Raw genomic sequence first — 17,304 nt, forward strand, 5'->3', positions numbered from 1 at the left:
GTAGAGCCGCATGTAAGGTTGATTAGTAAGCGGCTCACGCCGGCTTCACATCATGCACACCATAGGACACAACAGTTGTACTTAAGGGGTGTGTGTGTGCGTGCTCAGTCGTGTCCGACTCTTTGCGACCCTATGGACTATAGACTGCCAGGCTCCTCTGTCAATGGGGTTCTCCAGGCAAGAATACTGGAGTGGGGTGCCATTTCTTCCCTCAGGGGATCTTCCTGGGATCAAACCTGCGTCTCCTGTGTCTCCTGCATTGGCAGGTGAACCCTTTACCACTGAACCACCGAATAAGGTATAAACACACACACACACAGATAATTGTAATTTCTTTTTTTTTTGGCCCCGTGGGATCTCAGTTCCCCCACCAGGGGTTGAACTGGCACTCTAGCCCCTGGACCACCAGGAAATGCCCATACAGATAATTTCATACCCATAAATGTGCAGATAGTTTCTGGCAGAAAATACAGGAAATTCATCACAGCTGTAACCCGCTCCCCCCCACACCCCAGGAACAGGACAAAGTGACCCGTATTTGACATTTTAAAGTGGTATGTTAGTTTCATAATAAAGTGAGGGACGTTCAGAAATCCTACCTGTATGGGAAAGCACGGGCTTCGGAGCTCACAGGTCAGCTGGCAGTCGGCCCCCGCCCCGGAGGCAGGGAGGCCCGTGCTCTGTGGCGTGAAGGCGACGTCGTGGCCGATGTACTGGCCCCACGCCGCCAGAAGGTCCGAGTGCTGGTCGTCCTCCGTCACAGCCTCATTGGAGGCGCGTATGATGTGTCTGGTCACCTCCCGGACCTGGAGGGGCAGGCCAGCTGTCACGTGCGGGAGCTACCTGGCCGCGGGCGTGGGGAAGCAGGCACCCGGCAGTGAGGGGCCAAGAGGGCGAGCCTGCGTTTCAGGGGCTCCGTGCCGCGCTTAGGACCCTGGAGCTCCTGGGGGAAGATGGGGTCCCTGGAGACCCCCGCCTGTCCTGCTTGAGATTCATCACTCTGTGCTGATTTGGGGCCAAGAAGGCAGGAGGAGAAGGGGATGACAGAGGATGAGATGGTTGGATGGCATCACTGACTCGATGGACATGAGAGTAAGCTCCGGGAGTTGGTGATGGACAGGGAGGCCTGGCGTGCTGCGGTCCATGGGGTTGCAGAGTCGTACCTGACTGAGCGACCAAATTGAACTGAACTAGTTTCTTCATTTATAAATAAATACAAAATGTCCATCTTCTGGGAGTGGTGTGGAGATTAAACTGAATCCTCCAGGGGTTAGCTCCAGATAGTCCATGGCTGAGAGGGGGTGCCTGGTGCCCCAGAATGAAGGAGAGGGTTGCTTCCCGGCATTGAAGCCCATGGAGTTTGCCTGGCCCGAGCTCAGACCTGTTTGGTGTCAGCGGCTTCATTTTTCCACTTCTCTGTTTGTGACCCAGTACGTGTACACCTGCTATCCTATGCTTGTCCCACTGCTGCATTTTGGGGCAGACTTGCTTTCTGGTTTCTCAGGACCCGAAGGAGAGAGGCTTTGCCCCAGGAGGGGTCGCAGCCAGAGCTTCCCCAGCCCTGATTCAGATTACTCAGAGGATGAGATTTGGGACTTGGAAAATGGTGAGGGTTAGATCAGACTTGGGATTCTGAGTTGATGCTGTGATGGCTGAGACAGTGGGCGCCCTTGGAATGGGGTAGGTGGGTTTTGCACATGGATTGGGTCTGACATCTCTGGAGTCAGAGGGTGACTGGTAGCAGGGTGATGGCCCCCAGAGATGTCCACGCCTGCATCCCTGGAGCCCGTGGCAACATCACATGGCTACAGTGACTTAGCAGGTTTGGTGACTGTAAGGACCTGGAGATGGGGGTGAGCCTAGATTCCAGGGGGATCTGATCTAACCACATGGGTTCTTAAAACCTGAGACCCTTCCCTGACTCACAGGAGATATGACTTTGGAGCAAAGGCACAGAGATGTAGCCTTGCCGGTGTGGGGGTCCATGAGCCAAGGACTGTGGAAACCACCCACTGCTTTATTCATTGAAGCAATCAGTCAGACTGGGGACTGATAATCCATTTTTGGATCCAAGGGATCAGTAGATTAGGTATGAGTTTATTTGACAAACGATTTGCCTCTGGGAGCAGGCAGAAATTTCGATCTTTGCATAAATGAGTGAATTCATCACTTATAAGCGTCTTTGAACGTGGCTAGCTTTCTGTCTACTTGTAACGTGACTCTGAGTTGGTCCCTCACTGGCTAGTCTGTCAGAGCCACAGTTCCTGGGCTATAAGGTAAGTAGCCACCCACCCCTGCCAACATCCGCTGGGGCCTGCCCTGCGGAGCAAGGTCTCATCAGAGGCTGGGTGCCCCCAGCGGAGGGGAGGTTTGCCAAGTTCTGAGACTCCTTGCAGCCCTGTTCCGGCAGCACTCACCGGGGGCAGGGGAAAGCCGTTGTACAGGAAGTGGGGGTTCCAGCCTCGGGGCTCACTGAGGCCGTCCTCGTAGGCGGGGGGCAGCCATCTGGCCAGCGCTGTGTTGGAGGCTCCCCAGCGGGGGTGGTCTCTGTGGAGACGGACGGGCACGAGCTGCGCTGGAGTCCAGGAGGCGGGCGCTGTGACCTGGTGTCACGGTCCCTGGGGTGACTGCAGGGTGAGGCCCTTGGTCCCGCGGGGGCCGCGCTCCGCGGAGATGCTCGGGGCCACGCGGGTGCGGTGGTCTGGCGGGAACTGACTCCCGTGGCGGCCGCACGCGCCCCCCGCCCAGCACCGGATCTGACGCCTGCAGCGCGCCCACGTGCTGGCACCCGGCCGCCCAGCTTCCACCTTGCTGAGGCTGCCTCTCACCCGGGAGCTCGGGACGTGCCACAGGATCCCCCCCCCCAGGGGCTCCCCACAAAGGCGCGCCCCGAGTCCTGCTCCTCCGAGCATCTTCCCTCGGGGCGCCCTGCAGCCGCCTCCGCAGGGGCCCTTTCCTGTCGCCCCTGTTTACCTGCAGGACAAAGTTTCTGCTAGTAAGTGAGATCGCTGGAACTTCCTGAAGTGTTCTCATTCAAAAGTGGGATGGTTGTATTCATACATTTATTTGAATAAAAAATAAGTCAGGCTTTTTCTGAGAGAGAGGAAGTGTCATTTGGTTGGTGGATCAGACAATGAGATGGACTCAGCCAAAGAGGAAAATGAGGATGTTTTCCTTACACAGAAGGATCTGAAGTTTTGTTCTACTGGTCAAGATATATTTTGACAAAAACAAAGTTCCTGATGAGACAAAGTTCTGCCTAATGTCATTCTGATTTTACAAATGACTGTTGAGCCTGACTCTTGTGTCATGAAGGTGCCTCAAGGTAAGAGGTATTAGTAAGAATCAATATTAATATTAATGTATTGATAAGAATCAATCAAACTGGAAAAGGTCAGTTTTCATTCCAATCCCAAAGAAAGGCAATGCCAAAGACTGTTCAAACTACCGCACAGTTGCACTCATCTCACACGCTAGCAAAGTAATGCTCAAAATTCTCCAAGCCAGGCTTCTACAGTATGTGAACCATGAATTTCCAGATGTTTAAGCTGGATTTAGAAAAGGCAGAGGAACCAAAGATCAAATTGTCAACATCCGCTGGATCATCGAAAAAGCAAGAGAGTTCCAGAAAAACATCTACTTCTGCTTTATTGACTATGCCAAAGCCTTTGACTGTGTCGATCACAACAAACTGGAAAATTCTTAAAAGAGATGGGAATACCAGACCACCTGACCTGCCTCCTGAGAAATCTGTATGCAGGTCAGGAAGCAACAGTTAGAACTGGACATGGAACAACAGACTGGTTCCAAATCGGGAAAGGAGTACGTCAAGGCTGTATATTGTTACCCTGCTTATTTAACTTATATGCAGAGTACATCCTGAGAAACACTGGGCTGGATGAAGCACAAGCTGGAATCAGGATTGCCGGGAGAAATATCAATAACCTCAGATATGCAGATGACACCTCCCTTATGACGGAAAGCGAAGAACTAAAGAGCCTGTTGATGAAAGTGAAAGAGGAGAGTGAAAAAGTTGGCTTAAAGCTCAACATTCAGAAAACTAAGATTATGGCATCTGGTCCCATCATTTCATGGCAAATAGACGGAGAAACAATGGAAATAGTGAGAGAATTTAATTTCTTGGGCTCCAAAATCACTGCAAATGGTGACTGCAGCCATGAAATTAAAAGACGCTTGATCCTTGGAAGAAAAGCTGTGACCAACCTAGACAGCACTTAAAAAGCAGAGACATTACTTTGTCAACAAAAGTCCGTCTAGTCAAAGCTATGGTTTTTCCAGTGGTCATATATGGATGTGAGAGTTGGACTATAAAAAAAGCTGAGCACCAAAGAATTCATGCTTTTAAACTGTGGTGTTGGAGAAGACTCTTGAGAGTCCCTTGGACTGCAAGGAGATCCAACCAATCCATCCTAAAGGAAATCAGTCCTGAATATTCATTGGAAGGATTGATGCTGAAGCTGAAACTGAAACTCCAATACTTTGGCCACCTGATACGAAGAACTGACTTACTGGAAAAGACCCTGATGCTGGGAAGGATTGGGGGCAGGAGGAGAAGGGTACGACAGAGGATGAGATGGCTGGATGGCATCATTGACTTGATGGACATGAGTTTGGGTGGACTCCAGGAGTTGGTGATGGACAGGGAGGCCTGGCGTGCTGCGATTCATGGGGTCGCAAAGAGTTGGACATAACTGAGCGACTGAACTGAATTGAACTGAACTGTGTACCCCAATGTTCACTGTTTATAATAGCCAGGACATGGAAGCAACCTAGATGTCCATAGGCAGATGAGTGGATAAGAAAGCTGTAGTACATATACACAATGGAATACTACTGAGCTATTAAAAAGAGCGCATTTGAACCAGTTCTAATGAGGTGGATGAAACTGAAGCCTATTATACACTGAAGTCAGAAAGAAAAACACCAATACCATATATTAACACATATATATATGGAATTTAGAAAGATGGTTAATGATGACCCTATATGCAAGACAGCAACAGAGACACAGATGCAAAGAACAGTCTTTTGGAATCTGTGGGGGAAGGCGAGGGTGGGATGATTTGAGAGAATAGCATTGAAATATGTATATTATCACATGTGAAACAGATCGCCAGTCCAGGTTCGATGCATGAGACAGGGCGCTCAGGGCTGGTGCACTGGGATGACCCTGAGGGATGGGATGGGGAGGGAGGTGGGAGGGGGGTTCAGCATGGGGAACACATGTACACGCATGGTGGATTCATGTCAATGTATGGCAAAAACAACCACAATATTGTAAAGTAATCAGCCTCCAATTAAAATAAATTAATTTAAGAATTAGTGGTTTTGACACTAACTTATTATTACCAATGGACTGTAACACCCACCCATCATTCCTATGTGAATGTGACTTAGTTGGTGTCCTGCCTGAGAGGGAGAGGAGCTATGTGCTGAGGACTGTCTGACCATCTCTGAGCGCCTGTCTGAGGCAGGGCCGCCCGCGGCTCCTGACCCTGGAAACAAGGCGCTTCCTTTCTCCCGTGACTCCCGCCCAGCCCAGCTCTCAGGAGTGACACTCCCTTCTGCACGTCTGAGGGACAGGGAGTGGGCATGAACTCTAGCACCAGCCCTCCACTGCTCTCCAGCGCCACTGAAGGGGCTCGCGTTAGGACCGCGTTTCATCAGCTGCAGTGAGTCAGCCTTCACGCGGTGTTCTGATTGGTTACAGCGGCCGCTCTTCATCGAAATCCCATAAAATGCTGCTTTCACTCAAGAATCATGTGAGTGTTAACCTAACTGCTCAGGCGACAGGGTTTTTGCTGACTGACTGTTTGGTTTCAGCAGCTCCTGGGAGGGCACGTGGTCTCTGTGACCGTCTCACTCTGGGGTCAGAGCCCAGCCTCCTGGGCAGGACCTGGGGCTCCGTGTGGGGGCCTCGTGGCCCCTGGGTCGGGCCCCCTCCCAGGCTCCTGGCCCCGCTCTTGGAAGCTGCTTGGCTGGGGCGGGGTAACCCAGTCCTCAGGGGTCAGCTTCAGCAGCACGTGGTTCCTTTAGTAGCTTTGCACTAGTGACCTTGCTGGGAATGGTCGCAGAGCTGACAACCAGCGGGTGGAGACGTCTCTGGAGGGGTTTCACGGGGAGAGAGGTGCCCCCCCCATCAGGATCTGTCTGAGCACGAGCTCCTCTCCCGGGCACCAGGAGCCTGACAGTCTCTGGGCCTCTTTTGATTAACAACTGGATGTGAGAACACTTTCCTTTGGAGCCGGCAGGTTTGAGCCTGCAGAGACTCAGCGACTTTGGGGCTGACCCTCAGCATAGTGGCCCAGTAGCTCATTTATAACAGCAAACCAGCTTCAAGGCGCTGTCACTCCGGGGCTCTGGACAGGTGTGTTACGATTTGGGCAGAAGAAGAAGTGTGATGTTCCTGTTGGTTACTGTAAATACTGGGATGCAAGATACAGTTGTCACCACGGAAGGAGAGAGACTTACCTTCACCCTCATTTCCCTGGATGGCACATCCACTGGAGCCCACCAGCAGCGAGGCTGGGATGCCCCCTTGTTGGGGTCGGGGTGACAGCAGAGTGTAGCCCTGGGCAGAGGAGATTAGAGCCCGGTCCTGCCGTCCACGACGCCACACCCGTCTGCGGGTACAGTCTCCCTGGACCCGGGCCCTGGGGCTCACGGTGCAGGGGCCTGGAGGTGGAGGGATCACCTGGGCCACCTGGGCGCTGCCTAAATGGATTGACCTCCGGATGGAGCGAGCCGAGAGTGGACAGCAGACACGCAGAGAAAGAGACAGAAGAAAACTGGGATGACCCCAGGGAAGCCGGGGAGTTTTATAGTTAACATTCTGGTGGAAGTGGTTCCTATCTGCCAGGGAGCTGAAGACATTTAAAATCTATGTCTTATTAAAGACACATGCAGAAGTAATGGGGACGTGGGTGTAAGGGAGAGGCTGGACCGCTTCTTATCACTGTGTAGAGTCAGTATTATGCGCATTCTTTAACAAAATCTCAGATGATGCAGGGCCCGTCCCTCCTGATGGCGTCTGTCCCGTTCAAATCCAGTTTGCAGGTGAGACAAGGACTCCGGGAAGTACCTGTTGTTGCAGGCGCCCGTGATGAGCCTGTACTTGTTCGCCAGGCAGGTGTCCGGACATCTGGGAGGCAGCATGTGAGGCAGGCATCCGGACAGGTTCGCGATCGCGCTCAGCAGCCCCTCCGAGAGAGCATCTGAGGGAAGGCCCCGCGGCGTCAGCCCTCTGCGGCGAGGACAGCCGCCTGCTCAGTGACTGTCCTAATGTCGCCCCCACCCCTGCCGGTAAGATGCACGTGGAGACTTTGTCCCACTTGGTGGGAAGCCCTTCCTTCTCCTTGAAATCAACCCTTTCTCATGTACCTTTCTTGAGTGTCCTCATTGCTAGGAATGTGGGGTTTAAAATTTTTTCTTTGCTTTGTGATCTTTCAGAAAAGCAATTCTGAGCGCTCTGGCCTGAGATGAGCACTGGAAGCCTGGCTGTAGAACCCCTGGGTTTGCGGCCGCCCCAGTCTCAGAAGACAGTGAATGCGTGGCCCTGATCAGCCCCCAACCCTGCCTCAGATGTTTCCTAACGACGTCCAGGTGTCCCTCTACAAAACCCTCCTTTTTCCCTTCACGTTGATGTCTGGGTCCTTCTTATAAATCTTTCTAGTTTTAGGGCCCCCAGAAAACAGTCTGTTCTGTTTCTTTGCCGATTCTGTTGCTATTTGTGACAAGTACAAGCCAGGACTGTTAGTCAAAGAAATCGGTGTTTCTTCAAGATGGTTCGTATAAATCTTCAAAGACAATGCCGTAACGGTGAGCGGATACCAACAAAATGAGATATTCACTAGCAGAACGCTGGAAGGCATACATCCCGATTTCAAAAGGAGGAGAAACCAAAGAGCTTCTTAATTATTAATGTTCCCTGTACAACCTCTATGGAATGACTCTGTGGACAGCTGAATAAAGCTTAGGCCACGATTTTGTTCAGCTGATGGAGAGATAGGCATTCCAGAACAAAACAGGCAAAAATGCTTCGTACCAGGAGATGCTGAAGCACACGCGAGCGTATGACAGATGAAGTCCACGAGAAGGACCATGGCTGCAGCCGCATTAATACAAAGCCCACGTTAGGACGCGCCCGGGAGGGAGGCTGCCAACATTGGGCTGCAGCTGCCAGCTGGCGAGGGAGCAGCAAGGGCGTCTGGAGCCTGTCACTGGTGTTACGTCCTGAGCTTTCGAGACTGGCTATGCTGATGACGGGAATAACAAAGAACACTCTAGATTACAGGAGTCTTCAGTTCTGCACCTTGGCCTGGACCGAACCTGTCCACTGAAGCGCCACGAACACCTGTACCCACAGACCCGGGCGATGGCTTTGCGACTCTACAGCGTGAACACGAGGCTGAGGACTTCTGGCCGCAGCCGTCGCCACAGGACAGACCGCCGGTCCTTAGAAACGGTTGTCAACTGCTTCAACGGAAACCTTTTCAAATGGGTCCTTGGTTGCTATAAGGTTGGTTAAACTGAACTGCTAAGCTTAGTATCTGAGAATTCTGGTTAATCTCAATTTAGCTGAGTCTGCCTTATTCTAAAGTAAATCAGCATTAAACTAACATACAGCTAGTTGGGAGGAAAAACTCAGAGACTTTCCTCCCGAAGTAGCTCATGGCACCACACTGGAAAAGTCTGCGTGAGTTCACTGAAACGGATCTTGCTTTTTCATTTCCTCGTCCTAGGACTCACCGATGTGACTCATGTTCGAAATCACTTCCATTCTGAAGTGGAATGGAATTCCACTTAAACGCCACTCAGGTTCTTAAGGCAGCGGAGTCCTTGATGGGACGCAGCTCGCCGTCCTGTTTGCTGGTCTGCCGGTGGCCAGCAGAGTGGGCAGCGAGCGTGGCTGCTCATTCCAAGGTGAGCACATTCGTCCCCAGAGGCCCGGCAGGTCCCCAGAGGCCGTTTTCTCAGAAAGGGGGCGGCTGTCCTAGTCTCCCTGGACCGCGCTGCCTCCCCCAGACACGCGTTTCCCCGAGTTTAACCAGGTTGGCGGGGGCCTTGGAAGAACCTTCCAGTCATCTCACACCATCGAGCAGGACGCTGAGACTGTTGAGCTGGCTCTCCAAACAGTCTCAACAGCAGAGAAACAGTGACTTCCCAGCCAGCAAAGCCAGGATGTCATGGCCCTTGACCAGTGTCTCAAGAGCCGCTCGCTTGTCCTGCAAGCCAGAGAGTGGCACAGGCCCTGCTCGGCCCCTCGCCACCTCCCCGCGCTCAGCCCTGCCCCCCGGGCGCTCACCTGTGGGCAGCCGGGAGGGTCCAGACCTCAGGCCACTGCGTCTCACCGCCTCCTGCACCGAGGCCTCCATGACCTCCGCCGCCCGGGACGCAGCGCGGCTCGTGGGCTCAGGGAGTTTGGAAAAAGACAGAAGTTGCGATGGGGAAATAACTTCCCTTTTGTGGAGGTTTCTAGGCACAAAGAGGAATGAGTGCCTGTGTGCCAAGTCCTGTCAGTCTCTCCGACTCTCTGCGACCCCAGGGGCTGTAGCCCGCCAGGCTCCTCTGTCCGTGGGCTTGTCCAGGCAAGAACACTGGAGGGGGGTGCCTCCAGGGGATCTTCCCCACCCAGGGATTGAACCACATCTCATTACGGCTCCTGCACTGGCAGGAGGGCTGTTTACCACTAGCGCCACCTGGGGAGCCCACAGAGAGGCGATGTGAAGTCAGTTGTTCGTTTATGGTGTTTGGTGACCACTTAATAATCAATCAGGTGAGCCTGAGTCACTGAGCACCTGCCAGGTGACAGGCAGGTGGGGTTCAGGGACCCCACCCACGAGGACCAGGGATTCAGTGACGGGACAGGACCCGAGTGCAGACAGTCTGCTGGAAGGTGAGGAGACTGACTTGAACAAGCAAGCTCGCTGGATCCTTGTCACAGCTGTGTGAGGTCAGCCTGCCCGTCAAAATCCAGGTAGTAAATGGACTCACTCATCGCCTGTCCGTTCACTGTGCATCACCGTGGAAACAGATTCTGTTGCTTTCAGAACACTTGTTGACAGTGGCTCACCTGCGTGTTTGCCATTGATTCACGTTCTTCTTTGTAACAGACTTTCATTTTTTTAGATAAGGGGGTCTCACATTTTATACGGATAATTTTTCTAGCCTACTGTGAAATAATGGTGTTTAGTGTTATTTAAGTATATTTTAAGGGCTTTTGGTAAAGAACCTGCCTCCAAGTCCAGGAGATACAACAGACATGGGTTCAATCCCTGGGTTAGGAAGAGCCCCTGGAGGAGGGCATGGCAACCAATGCAGTATTCAGGCCTGGGAAATTTCATGGACAGAGGAGCCTGGCAGGCTACAGCCCACAGGGTCACAAAGAGTCAGACAAGACGGAAGTGACTTCACACGGATGCACACAAGGCTATTTTAAGTACTAATTAATCTTTCTGAGGCTATCACTGTGAATAAGTAAATTACGTAACTTGAAAAAATTCCAGTTGGACGTGTGGGTTCCCACCACTGGGAGGGGCTCTGAGAGCCAGCAGCCGTCTCGGTCCCAGACCCAGAGGCACAGAGGCTGTGACCCCTCGGGGTGCACGCTCTCAGCGGAGCTGCTCGCCACAGCTGAGCAGCAACTGGCCTGGGACTCAGCTGTCTGGGGGCTCTGGTTTCAGTGGGGGCAGCCGGTTTTCAAGGTTCCTAGAGCTTTTCTTCTGCTGTTACTAAAATCCACTGGTATCATATTAAGCAAGTAGCCTTTGTTTCAACATTTGCATTTAAGATGAAGCCCTCAGGCCACAAATTTTGTGACCTGTGTGTCAGCAGTGAGATCCCCCTCGAGAGAAGGCAGGTCACCTAGGGGCAGGAGGGGGCAGCCCTTCCCAACCGCATGGAATTGTCCTCGCCCCGTCTTCATGGATAGCTGACACCACAGTTGTGTTCACACTAACATAGTCTGACTTCATGGGAAATATTTCTTCTCTTTTTTTCCCCCCTTTGATTCAAATTTTTATAAAATAAATAAAACTTGGTTGCAGCCAATATGGACAATAGGGACTTTTTCTGGTGGGAATAATAGAAATTTTGAAATAAATTGACCACTGCCTTGTGATAGTTTGTATCTTGAGAGCTTATATAATTATTGCTTAGTTTCCAACAAAATAGCACATTTGTGAAGATAAAACCTGCTTTTTAGATTTCTGTTTGTTGTGTTTGGAGAAGGAAATGGCAACCCACGCCAGTATTCTTGCCTGAGAAACCCCATGGACAGAGAAGCGTGTCAGGCTGCAGTCCATGGGGTTGCAAGAGTCAGACACGACTTAGCAACTAAACAACAACAACAAATGAGAGACTATAATATCCTTAATGTTGATTCTATTTAAAATTAAGGTGTTTCCTAATGATTCAGAAAGACTGGCGGGCAGATTTAATTTCTAGGTAAAGTTACACCTGTGTGTCTGGACGCGACCCCCACCCCACCCCTGTCTGCGGGCAGTTGTCCAGGAGCCAGGCTCACTCATCCGCCTTCCGAACCGGGAAATACTGAATTCCCACTGCATCACTGCCCTTTGCTCTGTTTTGCTGAGAGAAACTTTGAGACTGAACGAGATTCTCAGTTACTTGCACACGATCCTAGAAGCATGAATAAACCATGTGAGTTTAGCTTCTAATTTGTAAAATGGGGGACATTGTGAAGATGATGATCAGCAGATCCATGCAGACACCCCACCGCCCGCCCCCAGGGACCATACCTTCTCATCGCAGCGTAGATGGACTTGTCCACCAGGAGCCTGCTTGCCTCCACGATGCCCCTGACCTGAGACTCCTCCGTCTCTCCTACGAACGAAACATCACAGGATCAAACACAAAGTCTCCGCCCCCTCAGGTCTCCCTTCCACGTCCAGATTGATGCCCCGACATGCAGGTGGCTCTGGGCCTCCACCCTGTTACAGCTCCCCTTCCTCCCTTCCTCCCCCTCCCCTCCCCCTCCCCTCCCCCTCCCCTCCCCTCCCCCTCCCCCTCCCCTCCCCTCTTCCTCCCCCTCCCCCTCCCCTCCCCTCCCCCTCCCCTCCCCTCTCCCCTCCTCTTCTCTCTCCCCATCAGGGCCCCCACTGTCCCTTGTTCATTTGCGTCTGATTCTCTCCTAACAGCTACAACTTTTGCCATAAACATCCTTGTGCTTCGGTCTTGACTTTGCACAAACCCTAGAAATGAACCACGATCCACGTGGTGATGAAGGCACGTGATTTCCACCATAAACACTCTGTGTGGCGTTTTTCAGAAAGGACTTGAAGACTTATACACAAACAGTCCTACAGTTCACAGACCCGATGTGAGAATAAAGGCACTTGTTCCTGATGAAGGAGGAAACAGAACGGGCTCCATCTTGAGAGCAGGACTCCATCTTGGGCCGGACTGTGGACTTTGAGCTATATGCCCAGTATCTATGGAAACGACATACCAACTGGAAAACCAGGCCCCCAGAAGGAAGAGCCCCAGGGCTCTCCATCGCCTAAAGGAATACCCTAATTGTCTGTGAAACTGAATAGAATCATACATTCTATTATGCTTATTGGGGTATGACCATAGGCCTATCGATAATGGTCCACCGTTAACTACCTGGGCTTAAGGTCTGTGATCACGGGTTAACTTTGATTGTATCTTTCTCTTCCTTTGTTCAGACTAGTTTCAGGGAACGTTATACACTTAGGGTATATAAGGTTTTCACAAAAACTGGTTGGGGTCCTTGGCTAAGAGAAGACTCTGCCTGGGCCCGCCGGTGTAATAAACTGCACTCCACTATCTGCATTGTCCTTCTGAGTGAGTTTGTTTCCCGGAACACGTGGCTACAACACTGAGTGTTTATCAGCCAGATTCCCACGTGAGTGTTGTTTCCACGTGCAGCCCTGGGACATGGGCGTGAGCCTGGCCACAGCCCTGCCATCTCTAAGACCCACGGGGAGGAGCGGCCCACCCACCAGAGACCCCACGCTGAGGGGCACCCCGTGGACACCAGATGGACACCCGTGGTCCAAGCCTGGTCCTCGTGGCCGACGCCCTCAGCTGGCTCTGGACAGGTGACAGGGAGCCACTGACGGCTCGCGTCTCAGTCTGTGAGCCTCAGTGATACAACCCAACTCAGACAAGAAGTCTGCTGGTTTGTCATGGAGGTTGTGGCTGTGGAGGGATGTAACTGATGAAGGCATTGTATCAAAGAACGTTCAGCCCTTCAGTATGAAAAAGAGCTAACCAGCCAGCACCTACTGTATAACAGGGAACTATATACTCAGGATTCTGTAATAGCCTATAAGGGAAAAGAATCAGGAAAAGAATGTATGTATATATGTGTGTGTGTACACACACACACACACACACACACAAATGTAAGTATGGGCTTCTAAGTTGGCACCAGGGGTAAAGAACCTGCTGCCAGTGCAGGAGGCATAAGGGACTCGGGTTCGATCCCTGGGTCAGGAAGATCCCCTGGAGGAGGAAATGGCAGCCCTCTCCAGTATCCCTGCCTGGGAAATCCCATGGCCAGAGGAGCCTGGCGGGCTCCAGTCCAGGGGGGTCACAAAGAATCGGACGTGGCTGAGCGACTTAGCACGGCTCATGTAACTGATTCACTTGCTGTACACCTAAAACTAACACAACACTGTAAATCAACTATATGCTCAGTCGCTCAGTCCTGTCCGGCTGTGGCCTCATGGACTGTAGCCCGCCAGTCTCCTCTGTCCGTGGGATTTCCCAGCCAAGGATACTTGAGTGGGTTGCCACTTCCTCCTCCAGGGGATCTTCCCGACCCAAGGACTGAATCTGTGTCTCTTGCATCTCCTGCGTTGGCAGGTGGATTCTCTCCCACTAGTGCCACCTGGGAAACCCTAAATCAAGTACACTTCCATTAAAAATAAATAAATAAACAGAAAGTTAACATGTAATTGTTTTGTTTAAAATGACTGATGGCTTGTCAATTGGAAAAAACATCATTGTATTAAAGATTATGAACTTTAAACACTATGACTAATAATATTTTCTAAATAAGCAGTTTTCAAAAGTAAACAAGTAATTAGTCAGCTTTGAAATACTCTAATGAACAATATATTAGTACAAAGTACAGTGTTGTGTATTATTTATATATATACTGAAAGTTTAAGAAAAAAACCTCTTAAAGGTGGGGAAATAGTGAAAATTGCTCTAGCAAAGCTGTAAATACCGTCTTTCTCAGTTCTTAAAAAATGCGTGATTGCTCACACTTGGAGCTCTTGTGTGCAGGTATTTTTGTATTTTATTGAACAGCTCTTGCTCGTGATGACTTTGTCACTGTGGTTTTGTAGAACTAGGCCTTTGATAAGTGTGAAAAGAATGACCCATTAGCTCACAAGCATTTACTGCAGCTCATCCTGTGTCAGTCTCGGGGAGATGGGTTGACTGGGCTTGGAAGATCGGGGACATTTAGTGGAGTTGGAGTTTGTGTTTTCTAGTTTGTGTTGTCCAGACAGATGCACTCAGTACTTTAAACGGAGCATCTCAGTGAAACTCACAAATAGGACCGTAGTAGAGAACTTTCCAGTTTTCTCCATTTCCAGACAGGAAAGTGGCCCCGTCAGCAGTGTGCCGGGATGGAGCAGGACCCTGGCCTCCTCTCGGCCTCAAAGGCCAGGCCGATTTCTCAAGGAGCACTTAAGTCCAAGAAGGGCTTTGGTGCCACTGTTCATGTGGCCACAAAGCCCATACTCAGTGACGCTGGAGACGTGGGGGCTCCCAGCAGGAGGCTCCCTGGGGGTGGGCATGGCTATGGGGACTCCGGCAGCTTGCCAGGCCTGCGGGTGACCAGGGTCTCCAAGGAGGGGCTGGGGGAGCAGAGTGTCCATCCCTGATGAACCCAGAGGGGCGAACCTGCCGGGTGAGGCCCGAGGTGCAGACGCTGGCGGCCAGAGAGCCTCCCGGAAACACCTTCCCATGTCGTTCTCTCCAGGAACATCCCTTCTCTGTGTTTGAGACTTTTTTACTTTTCTTTTTTCCAAAACAGAAGCAGAGTTTGAGCTGGGATGATTTTAACCACAGCACAGCTGTACCTTTCTCAACTGAATTTGACATTGCAGCACCCTGATTCCAGAAAATATGACACAAGTGACTTAATGAGAAATGATTGTGTGGTCAAGGGACACACAACGACTCCCAAAGAAATGTGTTTTAAGTATACGAACAGGTAAACTTGAAGTCTTCTGTTGCGTAATCATAAGAAAGTCAGTTATTTTTCAGAGAGAATTGTGTTTTAATCCTTCTAAACTCAAGAATTATCGTTCTTTTCTTGGAAAGCAAAAGAAACTCTGGAACAGTCTTACCTGACTGGAGAGCTCACAATGCTTTCTGATCTGGTAGCTGCAAGCAGTTCCTTTATGATTTCAGAAGACCGTAATTTGTCGCTACTCACCCCAAAGGAGGCCCCCGGGTCTCAGGAGGAACGAGAAGACGGCTCCGGCACAGGTGACAGCCAGCGCCGCGCCCAGCACGGCCCGCGCCCGCATCTGCGAGGAGGCGCGCGTCAGGCGGTCCCCACGGGGAGCCCTGTCTCCGACTCCCCTGCGCAGTGGCACCTGCGCCCTAGCTGCTGCCCTCAGCCAGGGTCTGACTCTGGGGGGTTGATTGCCCATAGCAGGGACCAGCCGTGCCTGCTCGACTGTCTGAAAACAGGTCTTTCCTCTTGGGCAGCCGTGGTCCCCAGAAGAGCTCAGTGACAACCTATTTAATTCATGGGGATGTTGAATGGTGTAAAATCTCTGGGAGTAATTACTAGGAATAAGATAAATCTATTTCCTATAACACATCTTGGTTAAAAAAAAAAAAGAATAGTACAGGGAATTTAGCCTTTTGAAAAGAGGTAAATAAAATTCCTAAATGGATATAGGGTTTCCTACAACTTTCTTTTTCCTGCTTATAAACTGATTTCAGAATTGCAGAGCTGTTAAGACAAAGTAGAAGATTCCACATATAATGTTTCTCTTTTCTTAACCTCTGGATTTCTGTCAATATTTTTTGGGCCACAGACTTTGTGAAACCAGGTGGATGCCCATGGGGTACCCTGCCCAGAGTGTGTCTGGGGGTCGCTGACCTGTGGACCCTCCTGGCCCCACCTGCCGGCCGTGCTTCTGTGCTGAGATCACAGGAAACCTAGCATCGTCTGCCCAGAGTCTCCTCCAGCTAGCTCCAGCTGAGCCCTAAGCCCTAACTACCACCTCCCTCGGACCACTTTGCAGGTCTCAGTGACAGATTTCTCCCAGGAAAAAAGAGAGATACAAAGTCCGGAGGCCTGACCTTCTCCTCTGCTCAGCCTGGAGGCAGGCGTGCAGGGCAGGCAACCCCTGGACACAGCCGGCTGCCCCGGGGCCTGGCCTCCTGCCTATAAAGCCACTCTGGGTTCTGCCTCCCAACCGCATCACTGAGCTGGACCAGCTCCCGACCCCGGGGTGGCTGGACGTTTGCCTCTGTGTTGGCACAGAGTGCTGCCTACTGGCGGCTCAGGGACCAGGTGCAACCTCACCTGGGTCCACTGATGTTGAGCCTCTGGCCATGGAATGAGAAAGAATGGGAAAGAGAGCGTAAGTGTTGGGAAAGAAAGAACCAAGTGAAACAGGCCCCTGGTAACCCTGGCGCTGTCCCCTCCGGCTTTTCTGCGTTAAATTTATGAAGAGCACCTTGGTCTTTAGAGGCACCGAACTCTCCAAGAACCTCTGCCGATGGTCCTCCATGACCCAGCCTGCAGCCCCGTTTCCCGGAGGGGACAGAGTGTGTCTCCCGGTTTGTGGGGGGCAGCTTCTGAACCTCTGCAGTCCCCATCTGAGTCTTGGGGATTTTCTCTTCAATACATGAAGATCATCTTTCTCCTCCTCTTTCCCCCTCTCTCTTTTTGGGACTTATTCAAGCCTGAAGCACACTTTGGACTGTAGCCCACCAGGCTCCCCTGTCCATGGGATTGTCCAGGCAAAAATCCTAGAGTGGGTGTCCGTCTGCTCCTCCAGGGGACTTTCCCGACCTCAGGATCGACCCTGCATCTCATGTGTCTCCTGCGCTGCAGGTGGATTCTTTACCGGCTGAGCCATCGGGGAAGCCCTGTCTTCTTCGGGACTTACTCGAGTCTGGTGGATGCTTCCTCCAGGAAAGCTGAGGTTAGATGCTTACACGCGTGCAAGGCATCTGAGCATCGGGAGGTCCCTGAAGCATCAGAATGCCATGATCAGAGTTGGAAGGCTCCGCCTGCAGGGAACACAGACAGCC

The 17,304-nt window shown here is 51.5% G+C and overlaps 1 protein-coding gene across 2 annotated transcripts in view; it reads right to left on the reverse strand.

The window, feature by feature from the left end:
- The window catches only part of TPO (thyroid peroxidase), a 28,450-nt gene extending 12,893 nt beyond the window's left edge, over positions 1-15,557 (reverse strand). For both annotated transcript variants that reach the window (XM_081576281.1, XM_081576272.1), the window contains exons 1-6: positions 15,464-15,557; positions 11,781-11,865; positions 9,326-9,495; positions 7,103-7,235; positions 2,418-2,547; positions 600-806 (exon numbers count right to left, since the gene is read on the reverse strand). In XM_081576281.1, the coding sequence (XP_081432407.1) occupies positions 600-806; positions 2,418-2,547; positions 7,103-7,235; positions 9,326-9,495; positions 11,781-11,865; positions 15,464-15,557 (819 nt within the window). The remainder of the gene's footprint in view (positions 1-599; positions 807-2,417; positions 2,548-7,102; positions 7,236-9,325; positions 9,496-11,780; positions 11,866-15,463) is intronic.
- Positions 15,558-17,304: the final 1,747 nt, after the last annotated feature.

This window comes from Giraffa tippelskirchi, chromosome 1 (genome assembly GCF_054371585.1).
Source record: "Giraffa tippelskirchi isolate mGirTip1 chromosome 1, T2T-mGirTip1v1.2.pri, whole genome shotgun sequence".
Lineage (NCBI taxonomy): Eukaryota > Metazoa > Chordata > Mammalia > Artiodactyla > Giraffidae > Giraffa > Giraffa tippelskirchi.